A 26,472-nucleotide genomic window follows, 5' to 3' on the forward strand; every position below is an offset into this window, starting at 1 on the left:
TACAATTCTGCAATCAATCAGTCACTCGGGTTTAATGCACTGAAGAAACCATAAAAGCAAAAGAATATCAGTGGTGCAGACCGTAAACTTTACATCTTGTGTCATGAGAGAGAAACACCACCAAGAAGTCTGACAGACAGAATAATTTTTGTTGCTACTGAAAGCAAAGAGCACAAGTTCTAAGACATCCCAGCTAAAGATACACAAATACTCAAAGAAACAACAGAATGTGAAGGAAAATAAAAATTTAATCCATGGAGTAGTATTGGTGGCATGACTTCACAGATTGGTTTTCCACCTATACTCGCATTAATAACCTTTCATGTTTGGTAATGGGAGCTGACGTTGAGAACAAATTCCAGTCTGTCAAAGGAGTGACATTTTATTGTTAAACAAAGTTGTTGTGTGAGCATGGAGTCATCATCGGCATCCATGTCGATATTAATATTCCTGCAGATAAAATGCAAATCCCAGTTTAACTGTATATGTACACCACCTCAATTGACTCTAGCACATTCCAGGCACATGCATTCCTTTAGGGGGCATATTGCCAGATCCTGTTACATATCCAAGTCACAGCTGCCTTCTCGCTCAAACATACCTAAAATGACAATGATCTTATCCCTGGAACTTTGAGAATACTCACACGTTGTGTCGATCTGGATCAATTTATTCATGGCTTCAATTGGGCTAACACTTAATGGCAACTAGCTGAGGTATGTGGTCTGGGAAGCTTTGGCATCTTCACTGATGTATTATTGTCATGAATTGCCAAAATTAGCAATGCACTGACAACTGAAGATTTTAACATATAGAAATTATCACTGGTTGATTGTACACAACTCCCACTTGCCCTCACCGTCAATAAGTTTCAACTCCATTGCATGGAATGGTATGAGGGCAGGTCGCTATATAAAAAAAATATTGAGATAATTAGACAAGTATAAGGATGCTAAAATTTGTCATGAAATAAATCACAAATCATTCTACTACCAGTCCTTACCTGAGATGATGTGATAACTGTAATTCCCATATCATTTGCTAGTCTATAGAGGTGTTCTTCAACATCAACACTAGTGGCGCTGTAACAAGGAAAAGGAACTAAGGAACCTGAAGTTTCAATAGAAACCAATAAAAATAGATTCAAATTTCAGCAAGGTGACTGATTCATACTTCGTACATTCATCCAGGACACCAAATTTAGGGTGGTGAAAAAATAAGCGGGCCTGGAAAGAACAGACAAGGTATGTGTAAGATGCAAAATTAATATACAGGCGAGTAACTGAACAATGGTTGCAAACATAATAAGAATGTTCAACATGATGAGATCAATAAATTCACCATTCCCAGCCTCTGTTGTTCTCCTAAAGAGAGAACATCTTCCCAGTTAGCAGTAGCATCCCAGCCTTCCCGTTCAAGAAGATAAACTAATCTAACACCCTCTAGAATAGTTTTTAGGCGGGCATCCAGAAGATGAGTTGCATCAGAGTTGTCACCTACATATTCATGAACATAACAAAAGAAAGACATCATTCTTAAAGATGTTGTTAAGAGATCAGATTATTCAAGAAAGCAGCGGTTCAAAAGGCATGGTATAAAGAAAGCCCTATAATTTATTCCAGGAAAACTCGAACCACCACTAAGTCTACTCAAGCATCTGAAATATTAACCATGATGTCAATACTGTTCTAAAAATAAAAAAAGGAACCATTCCCAAGGATTAGTTAGATTATCTTCTACAAGCCCCTTCCGTAGCCTTACTGGTACAATTAGCCAAAAGACGACGTGATGATCAAATAGCTTGATTCCATGCCACCTTGCAGATGATAAGGGTAGAAAAAGAAACAGAAACTAAGAATAGTTTTGTTTCAGACAGTGCATCTTTATTTATAGTAGAGAGAAAGGTTTACCAAAGACGGGTCTGAAATTGGAGTATGACTCGTAAAAACAACATGAACTCTCTTCTGAAAAAGCAAGAGAATTTATTCCAACGAGATAATACAGGAAGAGTTTTACTTGCAGAAAGTTTCACAACTGAGGTTCAATGAAATTTGTTGAGGTGAAACATAGTTTTGTTGGACTGTCTCAACTGTGCCGATGACATGTCAAGTCATAGAATTACCGTCCACATGATACCTCATTCATGTGTTATTGGATCTTGTCTTGTTTTCTACATCAGAAAGAGAACCCCAAAAATTGGGACATTATGAGTTTTTGTAGTCATACTCTTCTACAGTTTGGTAAGATAATGCAGTACTCGAATAGTTGACATCAAGGTTTGCTGTACCGCCCAAGTCGGTATGGTATACGCAATACGTACCGGTCCGACTTGCCACCGACACCCGGCTCGCTCGAGTCCCCATCGACATGCCCTGGCATACCGTGTGTGATTACAGTGGTACAGACTGATATGTACCATACCAATAAATCACTGAAATGGGTTCGGTACACGAAATGACGAACCCTGGTTGGCATTAAATGGAGAATAACGAGATATCTCCTAAACTAAAACAGTCAAATGAGTCTTTTCCACTATTCACATTGAGAAAATGAGCCAGACGTTCACAGTCAAATAGAAGCAAGTTAGTGCTATTGCAAGATGAATGAAAGAAGCAAAACTCAAAGGTCCACACAAGGATTCACCCTTTCGACACAACATAAAACCATGTCATGCCTATAGGCATGCTTTATATTGGTCAACATAGTTTAAAACTAGTCACATGTCGGCACCCTGTGGAATAGGTTGAAATGGTGCATGTTTACTTTCTCACTCATATGTTCGAACCATGTCAATCAGCAAATGAATCTTTTCTGTAATACATCATTGAAGTCACGCATGCAAAAAGCTAATTTCTTTGTCTCTATACTTTCTTTTTAGCCAGATCAAGTCTGCAACTTTTTCTTAATACTATACTGAGGTTGCTAGTTCAATTAAATATATATAATGTAGGTTGGGGCGAAATCAGCGAGTTACCAGTTTTCACCATAGTAATCATCCTCAGTTCAGCCTCTTCACGTGAAAGAGGATATATGACTTGATCCCTCAAAGTCCCTAGACTTGTATATGGTCTCTGTGGTACATAAAATACAGCATCGCTGGGTTTCACAAGTCTTCCAGATGCAATTGGCCATAAGCCTTGAAGAACTCTAAAAATGGAACTCTTTCCACTTCCATTTGGACCTTCAAAAGATCAGAAAAAAAAGTTATTGATTAAAAAAAAACAAATTCATGAAATACTTTACACTTACCAGTAACAAGCAAACTTTTCCCAGGTACAATATCACAAGTCAACCGCCTAGCCAGTAGCTTTTGTGATGGAGTAATAATATCCACATTGCAGAATGAAATAATGTTTTGAGCAGGCACACCATTTGTATCGGAGCACACAGAAGGATCAGCTAAAGAAGCCTCTGCATGTTTGCACAATTTAGCACAGAATGGTTGGATTAGATATATTCAACTTTTTTTTAAAAAAACACACAATCATGGAACAAAAGGCAATATTTAATGACACCAACTACCCAAGAAAGAACAAAAAAAAAAAAAAAACAGAGAAAGAGCTGCTTGTAAATGTTGTATCTTCTTAATTATGAAAAGTGGGCATATTATTTTCCTGACAGAGGTAAATTAAACAAACGGAGGAAAATAAATTATGCAATACTCAATAAAATTGACCAAAACATAACAATAAAAAGCTCAACAGCAGAATAATTATATGCCTGTGTACCCCACATTTATACCACAATAGTCCAACACATGGTTCAAGTTTCGATACCAGACCCATGTCGGTCCCCATTGTGTCTGGTATGTGCCAGCGTACTGATACATGATATGTCGGCATGTGCCTCGAAAAATCTCTTGAGCATACACATTTTAGGAGACATGCACTGCGGTCTGTCCCACCAACCCAACAGACCATCAAATCGGTACATACCACTTGGTATGTACAGGTCCAGACAAAACATAGAGCCGTGGTCCAACATGCATGCATGCATATTCAGCTAGTTTAAATTAATTTGCTTAATATAAAATTTAGGCATACATAATATCCGAAATTGCAATGGCATATGTTACATGATAAACATCCAATAAATCATAGTGATCACATATTGTCATGAACTCTGATTTGCTAGCTGAACTTTTAGTGATATCAGGATGTGAATCAGATGTGCCCAGCTTTTTTGAATAGCACCTATATTTATGCTTAGAAGTGCAGATATCTTCTGACCATGACAGGAAAAAAAAAGGGTTACATCTGACACCGGCATGCCACGTGCCAGAGATGTAAATATGAATAGGAGAACTTCAACATGAAGTTGCTAAAGAGAATATATATAGCTGTAATAACTGTACACTACCTACCATTTTGTGCAGCATCAAGCAGTTCTTCTAGTTCAAAAATCCTATTTATACCACCAGAGAGTTCAAGAAACTTCTTATGCAACTCAAGAATATCCCCGAATGCTAAGAAGCTTTGTGACACAACAGATGCCAAGAACCGTAGTGCATGTGCAAGTTCACCTGAGAAAGAATTTATAGTAGTTAAAAATAGACAAGTATAGTTACTATATTAACCAAAATAACCATATCATTGTTTTCAACCTTGAGTAGAAGTCAATGCACGGTCGCCTTTATGCTCCAAAGCATACAGAAGACTGAGTACCCATGTCACATTGTGCGGGAGTTGTTTCGTGATGAATTCATCGAGTATACCATAGAGCCATTTATTTCTCAGGTGGACTTCACAGTGCTCAAGCAATTGCCTAAATCTTGAATCAACCATCTGTTCAATAATGACATTTTAAAGATAAAGAACAACATCAACTTAGTCACCAGCATAAGTTTGGCATCATAAAATATTAGGTCAAACTGTATTTGATGTAGAGAAAAGTCCATGTGAAAACATAGTCCATTATCAAGCCATCTAGATTTTAAGATAATGAATATTCCCTTAAAAGTCACATAGAAAGATTAAACAACCTTGAGTGAATGATTCTGCAAATGCATTAAAACAAAAACAGTTGTAATCAGCATAGGATTAAATTTGCCAAAACATTGCATGTCGGCTGGGCAAGATTTGACACGAGCATACAGTTGTGTAGTACCAGAAAGGTACTAACATTGCCTGCCGCGAAACAATAGTTCATATACTGAAATACAAAACAAACAGCATGCCCCATGAAATGGAGTCTTCTCATTGTGATTTGAGCCATAGATAAAGAAAAGGGTGAACAAGAAGGTTTACCATTAGATTGATAAACCTAAAATTTGAGGTTCAAGAACTGTATCAGGTAGAATTCCATAAACTCTAAATTTAAGTTTTTAATTGAGTCTTAAAGGTTTTTTGTAAATAGGTTGTCAAAACAAAATTATGGATGAAGATTGACATACATATAAACAGAGCAATGTACCAGTAGTTTCAGTCATTTGGTAAAACAAAAAAAAGTTATCAAATGGTCATTCTAGTCTGCAGGCAGATTAAAGCAAATATGGGAGAGAGCAATGTGCTAGAAAAGTGATTTCCATATGCAGGCAATCAAGGTAACAAGAGCACATATGTGGTATGCGAACCTAGATTTGAGTGCATATGCAGTTCATATAAATATAATTACTAACTTAATCATGTACAAATAGAAAATGTATTTAAAAACACAGATATATTCAATGACCAGTTTACAAACTTATGAAATTATATTAGCAATAAGTTAGAACAAACATATTCAACTTTGCTTCACTACATTTTACCATCAACCACATTAACAGAACAATAAACCACAAATGTGATCGAATTTTCATACGTAGATCACATAAGACTGGCATACATGTCCACAACCATATCTGTAGCTGCATAACTTGCATATATGGTTACAACACAATCAAACCACATAGGCCTTAATGCAATTTGGTCATATGAACCATACAGAGAAGCAGTGGCATAAAGGGCATCATAAACCATCTTTTAAAAACTAAAATTGATATAACTAAATCAACAAGGTGAAATGAAAACAGAAGACTGGCATCTTGACATGAACCTGATACAAGAAATGCAATGAACTTACAGTTTTTTCCCGAGAACCACCACCAAAGAAAGCAATAGATTCAGCATGTGTGCGGAGTCTCGAGTGCATATACCTAGTGAACAATATCATAAATGCTTAATAAGGAACAATAAACATAAATACAAACAAAAGGGAAACAAGTCTAACAGCAGAACTGCAAGGATCATGGAACAAGAGAATGAAAAAACAAATACCTAAAGGTCCCCTCAAGCTGTTGCTCCCTGCTTGCTAGATCACCAAATTCAGGAGCGACACTTCTCAGAAAGCCCAAACCAAGTAACATATAGGCATACAAAATACCGACTCCTCTACGTCCACTTAGGAGTTTCATCCTCCATGTAAACCTGTATTTGTTCAGAGAAACAAGTAGTAGTTAGAATCAAAATTTTTTTGAATGGTTTCCTAGAGCAAAAACAAAGTTTGAGTTTGACCAATTATCAAACAACCAAATGACTCACCAAAGAATGTCAACAGAGGGCTTTACCATTCCAGTAACCAATCCTGAGAGATCAGAAGTCAACTTCTCAACATCATGCGTTATTCTCTGATCTGCATCAATATGCTTTCCTGACATGTTGAACACCTGGAATAAACACAACCAGATGAAATTTCACAGCATAAGCATTGACACAAGAGGCGAATGTCATATGTAAGTTGTGATCTATTGTTCAAGATTATCAACTATCAACACAGAGAAGGTGTAAACAAAAGTTCCATTTATTCTCAGTGGAATCAAAGAGTCAGCATGGAAACTTCTCATCAGCGAACACAGAAGTGGTTCCTCTATCTCAAGTACTTGAAAACTTTAAATTTAACCCATGCATGGCTTTCATAGGGGAAGAAAAGAGGTCAGCTCAAGAAATGGTCATAAATAAGGTACGGGCTATTCAAGGAAGCTACCCATTAACTAACACAGGCACATAACTCAATGTAAATTATGAAAAAGAAGACAGACATTCTTCAGGTCTGTACTACTAACTATTTTTCTTGATCCATGCAATAAGTAGGTCTACTTAGAAATTTTAACGACAAGTGTGGCATGCTGAAAAGAATATGAGCCCACAGCCTTAGGAAAAACGCTGACAGGAAAAAATCTTATCAAAGAAACAGTTTTGAACAATTTGGCCAGTCATTTCAAACTGATTCGATTAAATGAGAAATTTAATGATGTGGGCATGCAAGGTGTAAATATGCTCCATAACAACTCTCCCACCCTCCAAAATCCACCTTATGCCCAAATTGGTGTGGCATCCTCACCTTCATCATCACTCACTATCATGAACATGCATGTCGAGACAATATCAACAAACAAAAAGATGAACCTTTCATCATAACAACCACATTATTGTCAAACAAAATTTAACAGCAAATCATTGTTGTATTTTTAGGTTTGACTAATTTCACCTCAGTGCTCTAAATTCTAGCAGCCTGTGAGTTGAGCCTTTAACATAAGAGTTTCATCTACCATAAAATCCTTCCATTTTCAATTTGCCATGACATGATCAACACTTAATGCATGATTAAAAAATTACTTCAGCAAAAAAACCTGCTTTAATTTAAAAAAATATAAAAAATTAAAAATCACATAGATTAATGTGAAGAGTTAAGTTCAAAGAGATAGAATTACCTTGTACAAAGCATTTCTTTTCAAATAATTTTTCAGTAAATGTTGAGTCAATCGAATTCGCCATCCAAGGGCAAGCCTGGCTGTGAGATGCCTGAAACAGCAAAAGCAAAATTAAGGTCTCAAAAAAGTTAATTGTAGTACAACTAGATTTTAGTTGTTACATGTGCAATAGAAAAAAGCCACAACTACTCCTCTAAGGCATATAACTTTAGCTTAATACTGTACAGGACGAATATTGGAAAACTTGGACAAGTTTGCTAGTCTGAAGGAAGATCACTAAGGAAAATGGCAACAATTTTTAATCTTGATAATCGTGAATTTTCAATTTAAAAAACATATGCACTGATTTTATAAAAAAACACTAAACAAGTAAAAACCCACACGATTAACTTGGTGCTGTATGCTCAGTTAGTGTTAACTAGACTTGGCTATTGTCATATATTAGATTTTCAAGACCCTCCCAGAGAAGGCCACAAGGGCAAGGCACTCGATATACCCATCCTCTTCAGCACCATCACCCATCAAGTCTTGATGGTCCACTCACGATAAAGGGTGGCACATTCAATGAGCTAGGGTTTCAAAGTGTGTATGCATGGACGTAGACAAGAGAAAGAGGAGATGGAGAGAGTCAGACAACTAAACATTATAACAATCTGAAAACTTTGTCAAAGGTTTTTCTGGCTATATGTTAAGTTAGATAGCCCATGTTCCATAAAAATCAAAGCAGAGTATGCTCACCCTTGATTCAGCAACATGTATAAGGTCTATGCTAAGTATAATAAGTGACTTTTAAACTTCAAATTATAGCAGATCAAAGATTAAGTTTTTTGTTTAAGAACACCCAGTATGAATTCTGTTCCTTTGTTCCTCTTGTTGGTTGATTAATTTGGTCATATCTTGCAGCTCAAATATCACTGAGACATAGCGCACGACAAGAGGACCTTAATAAACTAAAGACCTCAGTTCTAGGAAGTTTGATGAATCATAAATGGCCAACTTAAAAAGAAGTGTAACAACTTATTGTAGTAATATTATTTAATTATTATCGTTATTTTTAGTCGCTATTTTAGGTTGTTTGTAGAATCTTATTAACTCTATTTGGTGTCTGTGAATCCTAATATGATTGTCGGAAAGTCTAGGCATGCTGTTTGCTATCATGGGTAATATTTGATGTCTCTTTTAGTAGGATTTTATTGGGTGATGAGATTCACATTCACCCGTGACTCATATACACAAGCCCAAAAGATATGATTTAGACATCTTCCAAATTGCTTAATAACAAACTACCCTGGTTTAATTACCTTCCCCTTGACCTCTCATTCTCTCGTTAAGCACCAATCCTAATGCAGACTTCTTAATGTGCACTATTAGCAATCCTAATACAGACTTCTCACATTAGTAGCAAAAGGTTCTTTGAAACCATTATTAGCTAAACAAATCATGTAAATTTTGGGGCTATCTTCAACTGTCATATCAATGAGTTTCTAAGTTAAATTAGACAAGAAAAGCAATGAGACATTGACATAAAGGGTTTAAAGCAAAACAGGTCTGTTCTGGCTTCTTCAGTAAGAATATTTATACTACATAACTGGTAGTCACAACAAACTAAAAAAATTAATACCTCAATGTTGGTGCAACAAAAGAGTTTGCAGCACTTTGAAGAATGCTTATACCAGTCAATCTAATAAAAGCTGCTTTGTCCTGTTCTAAGACAAACTTCACACTGGTTCCTGTAAAAGTCAAATACACGTGAAGACAACAGATTTCCTTCTGGATCCATAACACAAGACTCGTACTCACATACCATTCAAAGAAGCAATGCGATCAGAGATCCATGTTCTAGACACAACAAGTAAAGCAACTGCAAACAACTTTGCACCCTGTCTATCAAAAAGGGAGGGAATCTGCAACATTTCCACGCAATAAAATAATTTCATTATCAGGTTTTCACTTGAGGTCTTTTACCAATCATATAATGACAATTATTTTTCCCAAATTTACTATGAGCAAAGCTGCCGTGAGAGCAAATATAGGAAAGGGAGGCACTAGACACACACAGATGCATACCAGTACTTTAAACATTGAAGCAACTCTATGAGGCAATGTCCTTGGAGCCTTCTGGAGTTGTGGAACAATAGGAACTGAAACATCCTTGTCAATGTCAGGTGATGATGCAATGACCTGGGCTAAATATGAATGCACCTCTGACTTCGATGATGTTTTTCCCTGCAGAAATAGAACATCGGAAGATTTCCTTATGTTGCATGTACAAAACAAATGAAGGTATTTGGCTTAATCTTAAACCTTTCCACTGGTAAAAAAAGCTTTTTGAACAGCTAATGTGTCATCCCGGCGCTTTATTTCCGATGAATTTACTGAACCAGGACTTGCCTCAGAAGGGAGAGACAAACCATCCCTGAAAATTCAATATATTCCGAATACCCGTTATCTGTTGTTTGTGCAGAACCAAAAGGGTCAAACAAATCATTAACTCTAACCTCTTGTACTGGACTCTCCACCCTCCTTCACCATCCAAAGACAAAACTATGTCATGAAATGCAACTAAAGCAGGTCGGTGTGAAATTGTGATACATGATGTGCCCATTGCTCGAACCTTCTCACAGAAGCGTTCCTCCATGTTGGTTGTGACTGCACTTGTACACTCATCAAGAATGGCAAACTTAGGCTTATGATAAAATAACCTGGCCATTCCGAGTCTCTGTTGTTCACCAAGAGAAAGCTCATCTCCCCAGTTAATTTCCTTTTCCAGGGGGTAACGATCCAGCAAATACTCAAGATCAACCTGCCAAATGAAAGTTTGTACTTTGGACTCACTATTTTACCTTCAACAACTCAATCCAATAGTATGTAAATCAATAAGAAGCCACAGTAATATACACTTTAACAATTATAAATGAAAGGCAAATTGTGAGGGAAAAGATAGGCAAATTAAGAAGAGTGAGACAATATTACATTTTTTAATAACTCAACCATGCCCTCATGAGTGAGTGGTTCAGTCTCCTGATCTGCTGTAAGAGGATAGATCAATTGGTCACGAAGTGTCCCAACTGCAGTATATGGTCGTTGTGGGACATAGAAGATCTCCTTGTTGAGATCCGAACCAATCCCAGGTTTTACAATGTAGCCAGAAACCAGCGGCCAAAGACCTCCAAGAACCCTGAAGAGAGAACTTTTCCCACTTCCATTGGGACCTAATCAAGAAAAAGAAAACAGAAAGGATTACAACTATCAGAAAGCTTTAGATGTTTGAAGCATAGAAGATCTGCTTTGTAAAATCCAGCTCATAGTTTTTTATTATATTCAACAAAAGTTAGATTTCGTTTGTACTAAAACCAACAACATAATCAAGAATTATTCAAAAATGTGTCTGGAGTTCAAGTAATGTTATTTTACCCTAGATAGGTAATCCATGCAACAAAAGGGACTGGTTGAAGTTTCTTACAACTGAAAACCAAAAAGAGAAGAAACACAAACCATCTATTAAAAAGAACCATTAATTCCAGCCAAAGCAGAATCGTGAACAAAAATCTAAGCATGCAGCTTTGCCCAAAAAGTATATAGAACAATATGTACGATCATAAATAACAATTTGTTTGGGTGTACAGAACTGTTTCCTTTCATATTGTGGAAGTAGGAACATTAAACTATTTTCCGTAGTTTCTGTTTCTTTTTTTTTCTAAAATATTTTTTGATATCACTCAAATGTCATTTCTAGACCAATAAAAGGTTAAAAATGCTAGCTATGGCATGGAGAGAAAAACAGATAAAGAGCGGAACGCAGTTTGCATTAATTAATAATTCAGTTTGCATCTCAGATAATGGAAGACCTAAGGATAATGGAAGCATGAATATTAAACAGAATTAATTAATAATTCAGTTGGAATCTCAGAAGGCAATTTATCACATTGTGTATCCTAGACTGGGGCAGAAAGGGGGAAAGGTACCAGTCCCAAAAACTAAAAGCATCAGTCACTCAATTTCAGTGATAAGGTGAACCTCTAATCTCCACAAGTCATCGAGCATTACCATAGTGTAGAATACTAAAAGCAAAGTATCTTGTAAAAGAAATTTTCCACAAGATAAACAAAGTGTAGAATAGTTTTCAAAAGAACCAAATAAAATCACCATTACCATACATTCATCCCTACATTTCTAAATTTGTATTATTGTTAATTAAAAACACTAACAAGAATGATATTAAAAAACCCCCTCTGTCCTTGGTCATATGGGATTTTTACCAATGAAAGGTTTTCAATATTTGGACAATATCCAGAAGCTATTGTACTTGGATACTTTGTTACTTAGAATGATGAATTCTTGCTTAGGCCTTTCTGAGGGGCAATATGAGTTGAAATGAGATCCTTGTTGGCTTCATAAGCAAAACCTTTAAAATATGAAATTCTAATTAATCTCAAACAACATTTCACTGCAAGAGACCGCTAACATTTATGCTATGAAGTATGAACAATGCTTTTCTAAGATAAAAATATGGCCTCCAAAGCACAGATGCCACATAAATGCACTTTACAACAAGAGACTTATTTATAGAGAGTATACATAGTTAAATGGCCAAGTAAATTATAGATACATACATTTATTTATATACATATATCCAAATTCTGAAAACTAAATGTAACAATTAAAGAAAACAAGAACTTGTAACAATTATTGTGTGGCATTCTAACTTCTAAACAATATAAATATTTTGCAAGGAAACACACTGTCAATGAGAGATTGAACTTAAACCTTAATCTGAAAGGTTGTGGTGAAAACTTTATATCATTGAGCAGACTGAGATTAAACATTAACAAGAAATTAAGGAAAAGATACTTACCGGTGATCAAAAGATTTGAACCGGATTCTACCTTGAGGCTCAAATCATCCACCAACACATTTCCTGTTGGTGTAACTACCTGGAAACATTCAACATTAGTAAATAGGACAAGAAAAATTAAGAAAAAATGGACAATGTTCCAGTTAGGAACAACCTTAACACCTGCAAACTCAATATAATTTGCTTCACTGATATAATTTCTACTGGAACTTCTCTGAACCGATGATTTGTCATAAACAGCGGATAGCTCCTTTGCAACAATCATTAGTTCATGAATGCGGTCAGCATAACCACTGCACAAAGAAATTCAGATGGAATACTTATCTCAAGAAATTTAAATACAGCAACACAATAAAATGTGCTGAATTTCATGTTAATTACTCATAAACTCAGTAGATTATTCATAAAAGTAAGTAAACAAAACCACAATGCACACCAGGACTCCTGGTGGGAGATCATCCCATCTGTTATTCTCAAGACAAAGTGCGTAATGCATAGAAAGTATAATTTGAAGAGAACAAACAGTAATAAGCATAAAAGATCATTACAAACTCCAGATATGAAACTAAACAACAATCCTATGAGCAAAACAACTCGCAAGCCTACAATACATGAACCTAGAGAAGTATACAAATTCAAAAAGTCTTCCTAAGGATGGCATGCTTAAGAATTTTAAGGCATTAATGGAAACAAAAATTGAGCTCTTAATACAACTTAAACGTGTTTCATTGCACAAAATAGTTCATGGGAATCTTCGTTTCCAATGTAAAGAAAATAAAAATGAATAGTTTTTCATTTCCCTTTTCCATATCCAAACAACTTGCATTTGTCATCCATCATAAAGGATTTCTAGTGGAAAACACTTTCCCTCAATTTCTTTGCAACCAAATGAAACCTAAGCTCCCTCAGTTGGAAGATGAAACAAAACTTTGCAGGATGACTGGTTTTGACCCTCCAGGGCTTTGGTCAAGGAATCAAATTTCAGTTGTACATGATCTGTACAGAGTACAGACTAGTATTTAACTGTCCAACCAAGGACTGGTAGTGGACCATATTGGTTGGTTCCGGTCAGTATTTTAATTTTTTGATTATTTTCCCAGTGGCATGGAGCACCACGGGTCAGTATATGCACGATATACCGTTGCAGTCTGACTGGTTACTAAAATTGGTATAATGTAGAGATTCACATCCTTAGCTTGTGTAGTATAATACAATATTAATAGGTCTTCTTGACCACACTAAGACAAAATGACAATCATTGATTCACTTTGTGTGAAAAGTTCAAAAGCCTTCTACTTCTTCAACTACTAACATCTGTTCTTTGCTATTGGCCCTTGTCACTGAACTCAGGTATGAATTACAGCTCTCCTGTTTTTCTTGGGCTTGTCATTCATGCCAGCACTATTTTTTTATGCCTGTCTACCGGTTGATATACTGAAGAAGTACTAACAAACAATGATAATTCAATTTTAATGCTCAAGAAAGGTAAGTACTAGGTCATGTGCTGCTACATAAAGTAGATATAAGGATGATCACACAAAGCATAGCAAGGAAAATTATGAATTGTCGCTTTGCTCAGAATAATGGTGTATAAAAGTCATGACGACCACAACTAAAATAAAAATGTCGGAAAACAAATTAGCAAAACTAATCCATTAATAACTATTGAAATTCAATTGCTCATAAACATATGCAAAGGTAAACAATAAAAAATATCAAAATTAGAGAACAGCAGGAAAAAATATCAAAAATTAATTCAATTGCTTTAGAAAATGCTGCAAAATTTGCTCACAATTACAACAAAGAAAACCTGGAAACAACCAAAGATTATTTCAATCCCATCCATAAACATTCAACTGCCTATACACCAAACTAAGATGTCTAGAAGTAACTCATCAAGGCTAAACTATGAAGAATTATTAAAAAATGAAGCATCAAATGTTAGTTATGTACGGCTAGCAGTAAAAAACGTCAAAAGAAAAATTTTAGTCCCAATAAGACAAAAAAAAGGGAATAACAAGATATTTGAGAACTGGAAATTATACAATGATCATAGAGGTTGTCACCAAAAGGACATTGCGGCTGCTGGTGCTATTTACTCTGCAAATTCTTTGTATATTTAAGTGCACACTTATCTTGGCTTTCAACTTCCTTGGACCATAATAATTCAACTAATAACTTCTATAATATTGAATATATATTTTTTGCACTTGCTGATTACTTTTTAAATTCAGAAAAATCTTCTTTAAGAGTTCAACAAGCTTCCCTTATTTCATCAAAAAATTCATATGAGATATTGTACCTGAGGTTTTCCCATAACATTTCCATCAGAATTCCTCCCAATATATTATCTTAAATAAACAACAACTTTTGCATCTTTGATTTTTCTTATTGCAACAATTACAGTCACAGTATGCTGAATTCTTGGCAAAATTCCATTAACATTTTCATTCACCGACTGACCTATACATGATTCACATAATGGACCTTGGACAAAATTTAGAAAAAGGACTTAGCATTCAAATATAGAGAAGTAGTACCATGGTTCGTCTTATCAGTCCGTACTAGTGTACTGACCAGTTATCGGTACGGTATGTACCAAGCTATGCCAGGTCACACCAAACATACCGACACATGGTACATGGGAGGCGTACCAATGTATCGCCCATACCGATCTCCTGTTGGACGGATACGTACTGCCTATACCGAGTGACATGCCACAGTATGACGAACCTTGAATAGTACTATAAAAATTAAGAGAATAGAATCAGCCTAACTAAAATTAGTCAAAGCTAATGACTCTTCAACAACACCACCACCAACAACAACAAAACCGTAATGTCCCAACTACTCATGGTCAAAATTATTGTTCTTCAAGATGTTGCAAGCTGCAACGTTCAAAATAACTATAGCATTTCATAGGAGGTGGAAAGTAGGAAACTTATATAGAAATGGGAAAGATATATGTAAATATATGGCCTACTAATCACTTTGACAAGTTCACTAAAATCATGCATGTAGAGTACAGACAAAATATCCATTCCTTATAGCCAAATTGACATTTTTATAAGTTCAAAAGATATATTAGATATTATATTTGCACACAAATGGCATGACCTTGTGCAGTATTAATAGAATTTATTAGGCAATAACCTGAGACGATTCAGCCGCCTAGAACTGATAGAGAGAGTCCCAAGTGATTGAAAAAGTGATATTCTCACACTTGTATGATAACGGAGATTACTCAACATTTCTGCTCTTCCTAGTGTTGAAGCATCAGGTCTAAGACTACCAGCAAAAAATGGCTCAATAATCAGAACCACTGCAACAGTAGCACCAAGGTACTTCAAGAGAAAGTCTTGAATCATTCCAAACCACCAGTGATCATGATGTACATTATTCAAGTGTTTTATAAGAGCCTTAAACTTCTCCCTGATGTGAGATGCTTCTCTATTCTCTCCCCCATAGAAAGCTACACTTTCGGCATTAGTCCTTAATCGTGAGTGAAGTTGCCGATAATCCCCTTCCAGTTGTTGCTCCTTGGACATATGTTTTCCAAAAGCAGGAGAGAAGTTCCTAATAGCAGCACCCACCCCTATGACATATGCCTGAAATCCAACAAATAACTTGCATTAAAAGTTATCAATATATACCAATAATAAATGATACAAGCTAAAAAGGACATAAAGTCAGGAAATGACTTGAAATAAGAACTAATTCATAAAATAATTGCAGCAAAGAAAGAGATGCTACCAGTATCCAGAGCACATATTTTGGACTTGCATAGGAACAGAGGCGCCAGGTATAAATTATGCCATCAGCAACTGCAGCAAGATCTTCTTGTATGAGGTCACTCAATTCAGAACAAAATTTGGGTATATCACTAGCAATCTGCTGCTCCGGGTTATTGATCCGATCATCAACGTGTGAGATTTTGTAGTACACCATATTCTGCATTTCACAACATAACTTGATATAAAAATAAGTGCATCTTAAAAACAAAATAAGCATATGTTTATATGCCGATGCTAAAAGCACAAAAAAAGATGCAAAAAATGAACTTAATTATCTTGCCTCAAATTATAGTCATATTCAACCAAAAAAATAAATAAAGCAAATGATCGTGAGTATATGTTGTGTGCTAAATAAAAGTCTTCACTGAGTTAAAATAAAAATTATCCATAAACCTTTGAATGAGATAGAAAACCCTGAAATGGGCTTTATTGTTTCTGTTGAATATTTGTATACATATTTATATTGACTATCCAGATTTTTTTATATGAACAGATACAGGTTGAGTTCCAACAGCATTCAAAAATCATAATATCTGATCAGAAGTGCTAAATTTACCTATATTAAACCAAAGGAAAGTTATGATTTGATTATTTTTGTTATGTACAATAATTAATTTTTTCTCATGCTTCTTTTAATTCAGATTGGCTTTCAATTTTCTAACATAAGAAACGTGATTAATAGACTTAAATTAGTTTCTAAATTATTTACGGAAAAATTGCATATATATCCCTCCAAAGTCAATAATTTTCATATGTATCCTTCTACATTAAGTTTAGCAATATATATCCCTCCAAAACTTAAAAACTTGCACATCCACCATTATAATTAATCTCCATTGGTTCCTGTAAGTTATGTTAGTTGAAACTCTAATTTACATTATTACCCTTACAAGCTTATTATGATGTTTAAAACGTTAGGGGTAGTTAGTTAATTTGATTATATACTTCTTCAACTCCAACAAACTATTGTTAACAATAGCCAGAAGTAGTTAACCTGGCTTTTCCTAATCAATGTCATCGGCAGTGGCATATGTAAATTTGTTAACGGTTTTTATTATCTTTACTGCCACCAGCCTGATGGGTTCTCCTCTCCTCCTTCACCTCCTCCTCCACACTTCCGATATGGTGGTCGTATCATGTGTTGGCATGACAGTGCATTTCAAACCAGTACTAGTCCAGAAAGGGACTGGTACTACCAGTATTCAAAATTTAGAACCATGCCTAAAACTAAAAGTACCCTAACTATTAGATGCATGACTAAAATAACATAGAGAGTAACTCAATTTACTGTCACAAGATCCCTGGAAAAAGTTCACATATCTAGTTAGTTTGTTTATAGGGCTGATGTTGCAATATAATTCAGTTTGTATAAAGAATTAGTAAATATGCTTCAAAAGCCTCACTTAGAAAACAGCTGTTCTGACCTCGAAATAATCTGCATGTATGAGGTCCGTCAATTTTTTTCTGAATCTCAAACCTAAGGACCCCGTCAAGTACTTCGATGTTGAATATAAGGTGGACTGGAGAAAACATAATGTAAGATTCTCGACAATTAGGCGCAAAAAATTGGGTACACGCCGAAGAAAAGCAGCTCGAAACAAGAATCCTTGAACTTTTGCCAATCTGTGACTCAAGGCAGTTCTTAAAACCTGCAAAAAAAATGAAGTTTGACGCTAAGCAACTTAGTGAATACAACCTACATATCCAAGAAAATGATACCAGCAATCTGTTAACATCTTGCATGTACACAAACCTGTAAACAGGGGGAATCAATTGAAGTATTGAACATCATAAGTGCAATCTCAATAAGAAATTACCAAAAAGAGAACAGTGTCTATTTCTCCAATGCATGAGAAAGCAATTAGAGGATGATTACATAAAGATTCAAAATGCCAATGGTTGGGCTAAAAAAGACTTTTCTAGCTTCTTGTATAAACTAAAAGGTTTTTCTATTTAGTTGAACGTTAAATCTAATTGTGCAAGTTTATTGTATTCCATTGTCACATCCCACTGTCTCTCAACAAGCAATATGCATATTAGAATGAGCCTAATTTAAGTTTGAAAAAGAAAAGTTATAATTTCAATATCACATGTAAAAACAAGTGCTTTAATTCTACATGGTATCAGCAAAAAAGTTTCAGCATCTAATTCTTCAAGACATATAGCAGGTGGTTAGAAGAAGGTCAACAAAAGTATCAAATTGCCAGTGGTTGGGATGAGTAACTATTGCTGCATGTCAAAACTAAAATGTTTACCCTCTATTTGAATGATAAATATAATTAAATAGCTTTAGTACACTTCAGTACAATTAGTCACGATTTCTTAGCAGTAAAATGCATTTCAATAGAAAATAGATCATTAGTATTATATGTTTCAATAAAACTATATAGGATTACAGACACAATTCTCCAAAAACATACCTTAGCTTTAGCATAATTTCGAATAGCATGATGCCATTTCCAACAGTAATGACATGCATGGAATGAGATCCTATTGTTTGTCACGTGACAAGTGAAATTGGGATATAGCATAAGTGGTGTCCTATAATCAGCCAAGTAGAAAATCTTTCACCTATTGCCTACTCCACAAATGAATTCCCTCCAATCCCATAATTCCTGACTTTAAAACACAAATCAAGTTTAGAGTCCTAAAATTTCAATTACAAAACTAACATATTTTGTAGAACAAGAAGCCTTGAGATATAAATGATTGAATGAAGAACATATAACTATTAAAGTGTGAATATTTGGAAAAGGACATTCTTTTGGCCCGATAGTTCCACCCGAGATCACCCAAATCAGGAAACATGTCAAGCTGAGTCACTACTGATACCTAACACTTGGTTCTTGGTAAAATTGGAACCTCTGAATAGGGCCCAACAAGCCCATTTGAATTCAATGCCCTTATTTCTTAATTATTTTGGGCTGAGCCATTCATTAAACTTTAACATGGATTGGTCCTATTTGAAAAAATATATAAATACCGATTCAGGTCAAGGTGTTCAGTCATGAGATAATCCCTCGAAGAACCTTGCAACTTGCCACCACTCTCAAACCCGAGCCCTCTTGCTTGCAACTCTTTCAGACCCTTTCACAAACAAACTCTCATCAAACATTTTGCAGTCAGATCTAGAGAGGAAAGCCAAGCATAGGAAGGAAATGCTAGAGGAGATGAGAAGGATCACAAGTATATTGGGTTTATTTTTAAGTTTTTCTCATTTGGACCTTCCAGTGTCCATCTGGCATCCCTAGTGCTGCAAGAATTTAAGTCCTTGACTGAGATTCCTTGGTGTGAATAAGGCTGCTCTAGTGCCTTGAACAAAATGGTGCTTCAGCCTTCAGGCATCAGCTTCCCAAGAACTATGCATTCAAAGTGGTTCAGCATGGCGATTCACAATGGCAACTTTGCAAAGTAGGTGTAGGCATCTTGTGTATGTTTTAGGAAAATGTTAAATTTTCACTCCTTGCATTTCATTAACAGCTGTCATAAGAGGTCCTCCTTTTTACTTCACCAAAATTAAATCTATTAACATTGCACCCTTTTTCTAGATAAAGAAAGATAAAAAAAAGTGTTAAAAATTGAACGATCAACAGGAAAGAAGTGATGGCTATCTGCAGTTATTAGCTTCTAGAATAAGACCATGTTGTTAAAGATTGATTCATGCTAAGAAAAGAGCAAATAACAGAATGCAATAAGAAAGAACATCAAGAGAAAGGATCCTATATAGATGCTACCACACCACTGGTAACATGCATCAACTGTCACATTTTTCATCCTGCCAATGTTTGATGTGCTTAATTCATGTCACGCTGTGTAGTCATAAATTAACAATCCAAAGAAATTGACAAATATCCAACTCTCTCTCTCTCTCTCTCTCTCTCTCTTCTCCCTCTCACACACACATATATAACGCAAAAATATGTATCTGAGTGATGACGGTGAAAATCCACACGATAGTGGACCAATGGTGCAAGAAAAACATAACAAACAATCTGCAACAAATACATAGCGAAAGAAACTCACAGCTGTAGTCACTAAGGCCATAAGATTCCATATGCCATTTGCGCCCATCCGGGACAGCAAGATTGCAGCTAAAACGTGTAGGGATCTCAATCCCTTTCTTCCTGGCCTTGCCACCCGAACTGGATGATCACTAACACCATTTCGGCTCAAGCTTTCTCCATTCTCTCTTGATATGGTGTGATTTGAAGATTCTTCTGATTTGGGGATTTTTCTACGGCGATGTGACTGTATGTATGCAACAGTTCCACCAGCCACTAAGACAGCTGACACTGCTGCCAATGTCCTCCTGCTTAATACCACAGCCGAATATTGGTGAAGATAGTCATATTTCATACACAATTCTTTACAAAAGATGATTCAAGGTGAAATCACATTACCTTTGTACTCAGAGATAATGAAGTATATACTGTTGAAAAATAGGCCATAGTAGTAAAATTCAAATATTATCATGAGAGTAGAATTGTATGACTGTAAACAATTAGGGTCCATTTGGTGCAAGCATAAATCTCAAGTGAATAAGTAATTCAATAGTAAAGTGCACGATAAGTTACTTATATCATTCTTATATAGGTAAAGAATTAGTCGAAAGTAAATATAAACTGATCGGTTCTATTAAGAATAACAAATAGGAAGATTTATAAATTTCTTGCCCCCAACCAGACAAATTAGTGGTATGAATGTAGAGGATAGATAACTGCTATTTTGTTCAAATCAACCGTTTCAATGGTTAGGTTACAACTGTAAAATGGCTAAGTAAATCCCTTTAACTAGTTGAGAAATATCCCATAAAGCTCTTTTGGCAAGTTCTGACACGATAGGATCCATCACTTCTTCTTGAACCAAACGAATCCGTAGATAAGCATCATTATACAAGTGAAGATGGAACACATTGCATGTCAAAAAGAACAAACAGCCATTTGCATCTTCCAAGTTTCACTATATTACTAGCCATGGTTTCAAATACTGGTGAGTACCGGCTGATATTTACTGGTCCAACAAAGGATAAATACAGGACCATATGGTCTGGTACCAGTCAGTATTATTTTTTTATTGCTATTTCTGACAGGTACCAACCTGCACGACAGCAGGCAGTACAAGTTGGTATACCACTTGGTACACGGTTTGGTAATTAAAAAAACCAGTACCCGATCAATATTTAAAAGCTTATTACTAGCACTAAAAGTAAGGCGTTTTGAAAGATAATAGGTAGTTTTTTATCAAATATGATACCGGTCGCTGCTCTTGTGTTGCTATAGACTTTCTTAAACCTAGATAACACAATGAATTGTAATTGACCAGGGACAAATCATAACAGAGTTCTGTAGCCTAATCAGTGTGATAAAAGTAAGGCGTTTTGAAAGATAATAGGTAGTTTTTTATCAAATATGATACCAGTCGCTGCTCTTATGTTGCTATAGACTTTCTTAAACCTAGATAACACAATGAATTGTAATTGACCAGGGACAAATCATAACAGAGTTCTGTTGCCTAATCAGTGTGATAACAGCAAATAGGAATTCCTCAAGTTACAACCACTTCTACTGTTAAAATGACAAATAGCAATTTATTTCAAGTCAGTTTTGGTCAAATACCTGCCCCTATGTGGTTGCTGCTACACTTTGTAGTCTTAATCAGTGATTTCAACAGGCGCTCGGGCAAGACAAGGCGAGGCCCGAGTGACTCGCTTCATGTCCAAGCGCCTCGCTTCAACGAGGAGCCGCCTAGGCGCTCGCCCGAGCCCAGGCGCCGGGCGCTTCGGGCGAGCGCCTGAGTTAAACCAGGCGACCGAACCAGTGTTTTACGTCTGGTTCGGTCTCTGGTGCTTTAGTTGGTTCAATCGAACCAACTAAATCACCGATATGCTCCCTCTCACGATTTCCCCGACTTCCCCAACCCTAACACTCGCGATTTTGCCGTCGAGATTTCTTCTCCGTTGTCGTTGCTCTCTGCTGCCGCTGCCATTGTCGCTACTCGTCGCTGCCACAATCGTCGCTCATCGCTGTTGTCGTCGCTCGCCGCTCGCAGCTCCCGCTCCCACTCCCACTCCCACTGTCGCTCGCAGATCCCGCTCCCACTCCCACTCCCGCTATCGCTCGCCGCTCCCACTCCCGCTCCCGCTGTCGTTGCCTTAGCAGCCTCGGTCTTCTCACACTCTTCTCACTATACTGTTAACAGTATATTAACAGTATACTGATAACTATATACTAATAATAGTATTTTTTATTTATTAAATTAATAATATATTATTTTAATTTTAATACTATTAATTTTTATTTATTTAAAATTATTGTTAGGTTTCAGAATAAATGACAAGTATACAGAGCAACTCAATAGATTTGATGTAAAATTTTATTGTTTTGATTTTTGAGACTTTTTATTAATATGACATTGTGATTTTGTACTCGATTTTCTTAATTTAATAGCATATTTTTTTATTTAAATAATTATATTAATTATATTATATATTTTTAAATTTTAGTGCCTCGCTTCGCTCGAGCGAGCGCTCGAGCGTTTTTGGACCTTGGCGCCTAGCGCTTTTTAAATCACTGGTCTTAATCAAATCACAGTAGTAAAAGAAAAACTGGAACATAGCAATATCCAAAAAAGAGGGTCAATTACATTTTACCCAACTATTGTTTGTCCTAATTTTAACTCACCCGTCCATGGTTTAGAGCAGTCACTTGATCACCTGTGTTTTCTCTATCACATTTAGCACTTGTCACTTACCTACTTGTCACTTACCTCATGTTAATAATCCATCTTTTCTAATATCATAGACATAAAACTCGAATCATGATACTGTGGTGTTGATGTGACGCACAGATGGCATATATGCAGGCCAACTAGACTCCATATCCATTGTGCTAAGATGGATATGAGAAAAGTGCAAAGAGATAATGATATCTTCTCATACCTAAATTCCGAGAACAAATAATAAAATGATTATAATTAATCTCTCACAGACAAGCTCAAAAGTGGGAAGCAAACAAGGTTTTACAGAGCAAATCTGAAAGACATGAATCAGACTATCTGCAGTTGTCAATCAAAAGATCAAATTTCTCTTCAACATCTATAATGTATTTCCATTTAAACCAAGGTCACGGTCTTGATGATACTAACATAAAGAATTTAAAGTTGCAACAACCACCAAAGGTTAAACAATTAACCAGGCCTACAAATATCACATTATTTAGGAAAGTAGCATTGCAGCAGTATTATGTTCATCAATGCTTTCTTTTCATCTTCACTCAGTTATCTTTCTTTGAGTTACGGAGCATTTTAATAAGAGCTGTATGTTACATGTGAACCAGAATGCTCTGACTTCAGCAATATTATATTTGATCAAGACATGTGAACAAGAACATCAACAAAAAGAATATGACAGAAAAGCAAAATATCTTAACGTACCTCCTAGATGCCAAAAGGCTACGCCCATGCTCAGTTAATGGCAATAACTGCAGAGAAGGCATTTTCTGAAGATCTCCGAAACAAATCTATGCTAAACGAATGGAGAAACTTCTTCTAACTTGCGAAGGAATAATGCAACAATATACAGAAATCACTGGGCTTTTGACCAAGGTTTGACACTGTTACACCAAGAAAAAAAAAATTATAAATATCTTTTCAAGCTAATAGATTGAGTGCTTAATAGAACAAAAGATTTTTGAGTAAAAACACAATGTCATAACAAAAAAAATTATTTTTTCTTGAGAGAGTCATAAAAAGAAAGCCCACCTGAATAAAACAACCATTGCCAAATACTTGAGGAAACAAACCCCCAGATCAGAATCACTTGTAGAGGAAAAGTAACACCAACCATTTAGCCAAAAATTAATTACTTAAGTGACAACAACACATAAAGCTTCGGATGAAGTTTCTGCCTTATGGTCTTATGTTTTATATTTAGGATAGAAATGAGTCAAGCACTTACTTTTGATCATTGCTAACTAAACAAAGGGGAAGCAAGAGATTCCACCATTCTGATACCCAGGTAAAGTTAGATGTAGAGAACACAACCACAACATTTCAAGAGGTTACTTCCTTAATTCAAACCCATAGACTATGACTTCAATGATGTAATGAAGCAATTTTACAGCTGTGTTCACACCCTTTGTCAAAAAAGCTCTACATTTATGAATTATTAATCTAGTTAATTACAAAACTGGTTTTCACTTTGACTATCAGTTAAAGGCCACCTTTCTCAAATGAAAATAGCATAGATAGTAAAACACGAATATTGATAGTAAATTTTCATGCTCATTTTGTTTATTTTATTGGAGGTTCCAGCTTAAAGAAAAAGAAACTTTCTATATGAATCATCATATACTGTACATTTTTAATAAGAAATACCAACCTGAGGTACCAGTACCTGTGTTGTCCTAGTATGCTGATCATCAATAAAAAGAAAGTTTCGGCTACTCGTAGCATGCTCCCTTGCATCTTTTCCTATTATGTTCATGATTCTGTTGGCAATTGTCTTAATTAGGTTACCCACATAATTTGTTACGTCATGTTACAAGAGACCTGTCCGATGCATGATATGTAACAAGAGTCAAGACAACAATCAAAACTCAAGCAAATAAGGAGAAAGAATAAAGTATCAATCCAGCAGTTTTAAAGAAAAAACAAAATTATCAAAATGGTAAACCTGCCAACGCCCTGAAAAAACTTCCAGGATAAGAAAAATTTTGCCAATCAAGGTTAAAATAATTACCACCCAGTAAGCATGCCACAAGTGAAACAATAATATTCTTATATGTTCTGGTGATGCATCAATAGGAGGCACATACAGATACTACATCCCGGGACCACAAGCTTTGAGATTGACATCACAATTCATCTTATTGCCCATCCAGACTGGCACAAAATGCAGTATAAACTTGAAGCACTAGAAGCTTAACCATTATATAGTAGGTACTTGCTTAAAATTTGAGACAGGCTACCTTGTATCAAGAACATATTTTTAACGTTAATTTTAGTTAGGATCTATAGTATATTGGTATAAATGCATAAAGTTCCTTATTTTCATAAATCGAGTCATACTTCAACTGAAGCAGAAGCCCTAGTTTCTGACGGATTAGATCACTTCCCGTATGCATAAAGCCAAAAAAGAGGCTCCAATATCTGATACTAACACAAACTCTAACTTAGAGGCGGTGCAGGAGATCTATCATAAAACCAAAGGCGAATCGATCTAATTGCCGACCTAAAGGGAATCACACGCCCGACTAGCTCCCCGGGCAATGCACCTACCACCCAAAGCCCATCTAATCCCGACCGTTCACAAGAACGATCTTACGAATCGAGGAAATAATCGATGTCGAAAGTCCCACAACCAAACTTCCAATCGTAAGGTCCAAAATCCCCTACTCCGAGAGTAGAATCCATTACACAATCTAATCTTAGAGATATTACATGAGGAAAACAAGAAATCGGACTTGTGGCACACGATCTGAAGAGACCGGTGCTTTTTGCTCTTACCCGATACGACTGGCAAAGATCATAAGAGCCGACAGCGCAAAACCCTCGAAGAAAGAGACACAGAAATCCTCTTTCGGGGCGAGCGAGAGAGAGCGCGAGAGAGACGGGACTGAATCAAGCGATAATGAGGTGCCGTTCGGGGGACGGGTGGGCGTCTATTAATTCTTATAATTTCTCGGCTGCGGTGTGGTGCTCCGCGTACCTGACGTCACGCTGGCATGGCTCGTAATTGGTGGCCTGGAGAAACGCTGTTTGTACCCACCCGTCGCACCCGACGTTTCACCACACTATTATCAGGGCCCACCCTTGCCCTAATGTCCCCCGCCGGATGTAGTTGTACAGGGGTAAATTTGGAATTTACACGTCATGCGACCGCGAATACGTGCGGGGTGCATTGTATGGGAAGCTGATGAAAGGCTCTTGAAAACCGTCCATCAAACTCTCACCTTTCATCTGTACCGTCTGTACTTTTTGTGTATATCCCCATTTGTGGTGTCCTCGCTGGAAACGTGGCGAGGAGGGAACTGAGCGTGGACCATTAGCTCAACGTCTTTCTTGGTGTACAATACCGGTTGTGTTACTTTTATGGTGTCATATTTTTTCTTACTCGGAAACTACCTGCCTTACCATTA

General features: G+C 36.2%; 1 protein-coding gene across 4 annotated transcripts; it reads right to left on the bottom strand.

Moving 5' to 3' along the window:
* Positions 1-345: 345 nt before the first annotated feature.
* LOC103979402 (ABC transporter D family member 1) lies at positions 346-25,978 on the bottom strand. Of its 4 annotated transcripts, none has more exons than XM_009395537.3 (27): positions 25,841-25,978; positions 24,729-24,883; positions 23,768-23,946; positions 20,360-20,645; positions 17,761-17,985; positions 16,296-16,493; positions 15,696-16,150; positions 12,697-12,835; positions 12,543-12,621; positions 10,661-10,899; positions 10,186-10,490; positions 9,992-10,103; positions 9,755-9,913; positions 9,492-9,591; positions 9,309-9,417; positions 7,688-7,778; positions 6,519-6,643; positions 6,255-6,404; positions 6,061-6,133; positions 4,604-4,784; positions 4,364-4,522; positions 3,250-3,411; positions 2,975-3,181; positions 1,342-1,496; positions 1,174-1,226; positions 1,004-1,082; positions 346-908 (listed from the first exon to the last, which is right to left on the bottom strand). In XM_009395537.3, exons 3-27 carry the CDS (start codon positions 23,827-23,829, stop codon positions 822-824), a joined length of 3,990 nt encoding a protein of 1,329 aa, XP_009393812.2. In that variant the 5' UTR covers positions 23,830-23,946; positions 24,729-24,883; positions 25,841-25,978; the 3' UTR covers positions 346-821. The 4 variants fall into 4 exon arrangements, with proteins under 4 accessions (XP_009393812.2, XP_009393813.2, XP_064989152.1 ...); XM_009395538.3 differs by having other exon boundaries at positions 24,714-24,883; XM_065133080.1 differs by lacking the exon at positions 24,729-24,883 and having other exon boundaries at positions 574-908; positions 25,841-25,949.
* Between the last annotated feature and the right edge of the window lie 494 nt (positions 25,979-26,472).

Source organism: Musa acuminata, chromosome BXJ1-3 (genome assembly GCF_036884655.1).
Source record: "Musa acuminata AAA Group cultivar baxijiao chromosome BXJ1-3, Cavendish_Baxijiao_AAA, whole genome shotgun sequence".
NCBI classification, from domain to species: domain Eukaryota; kingdom Viridiplantae; phylum Streptophyta; class Magnoliopsida; order Zingiberales; family Musaceae; genus Musa; species Musa acuminata.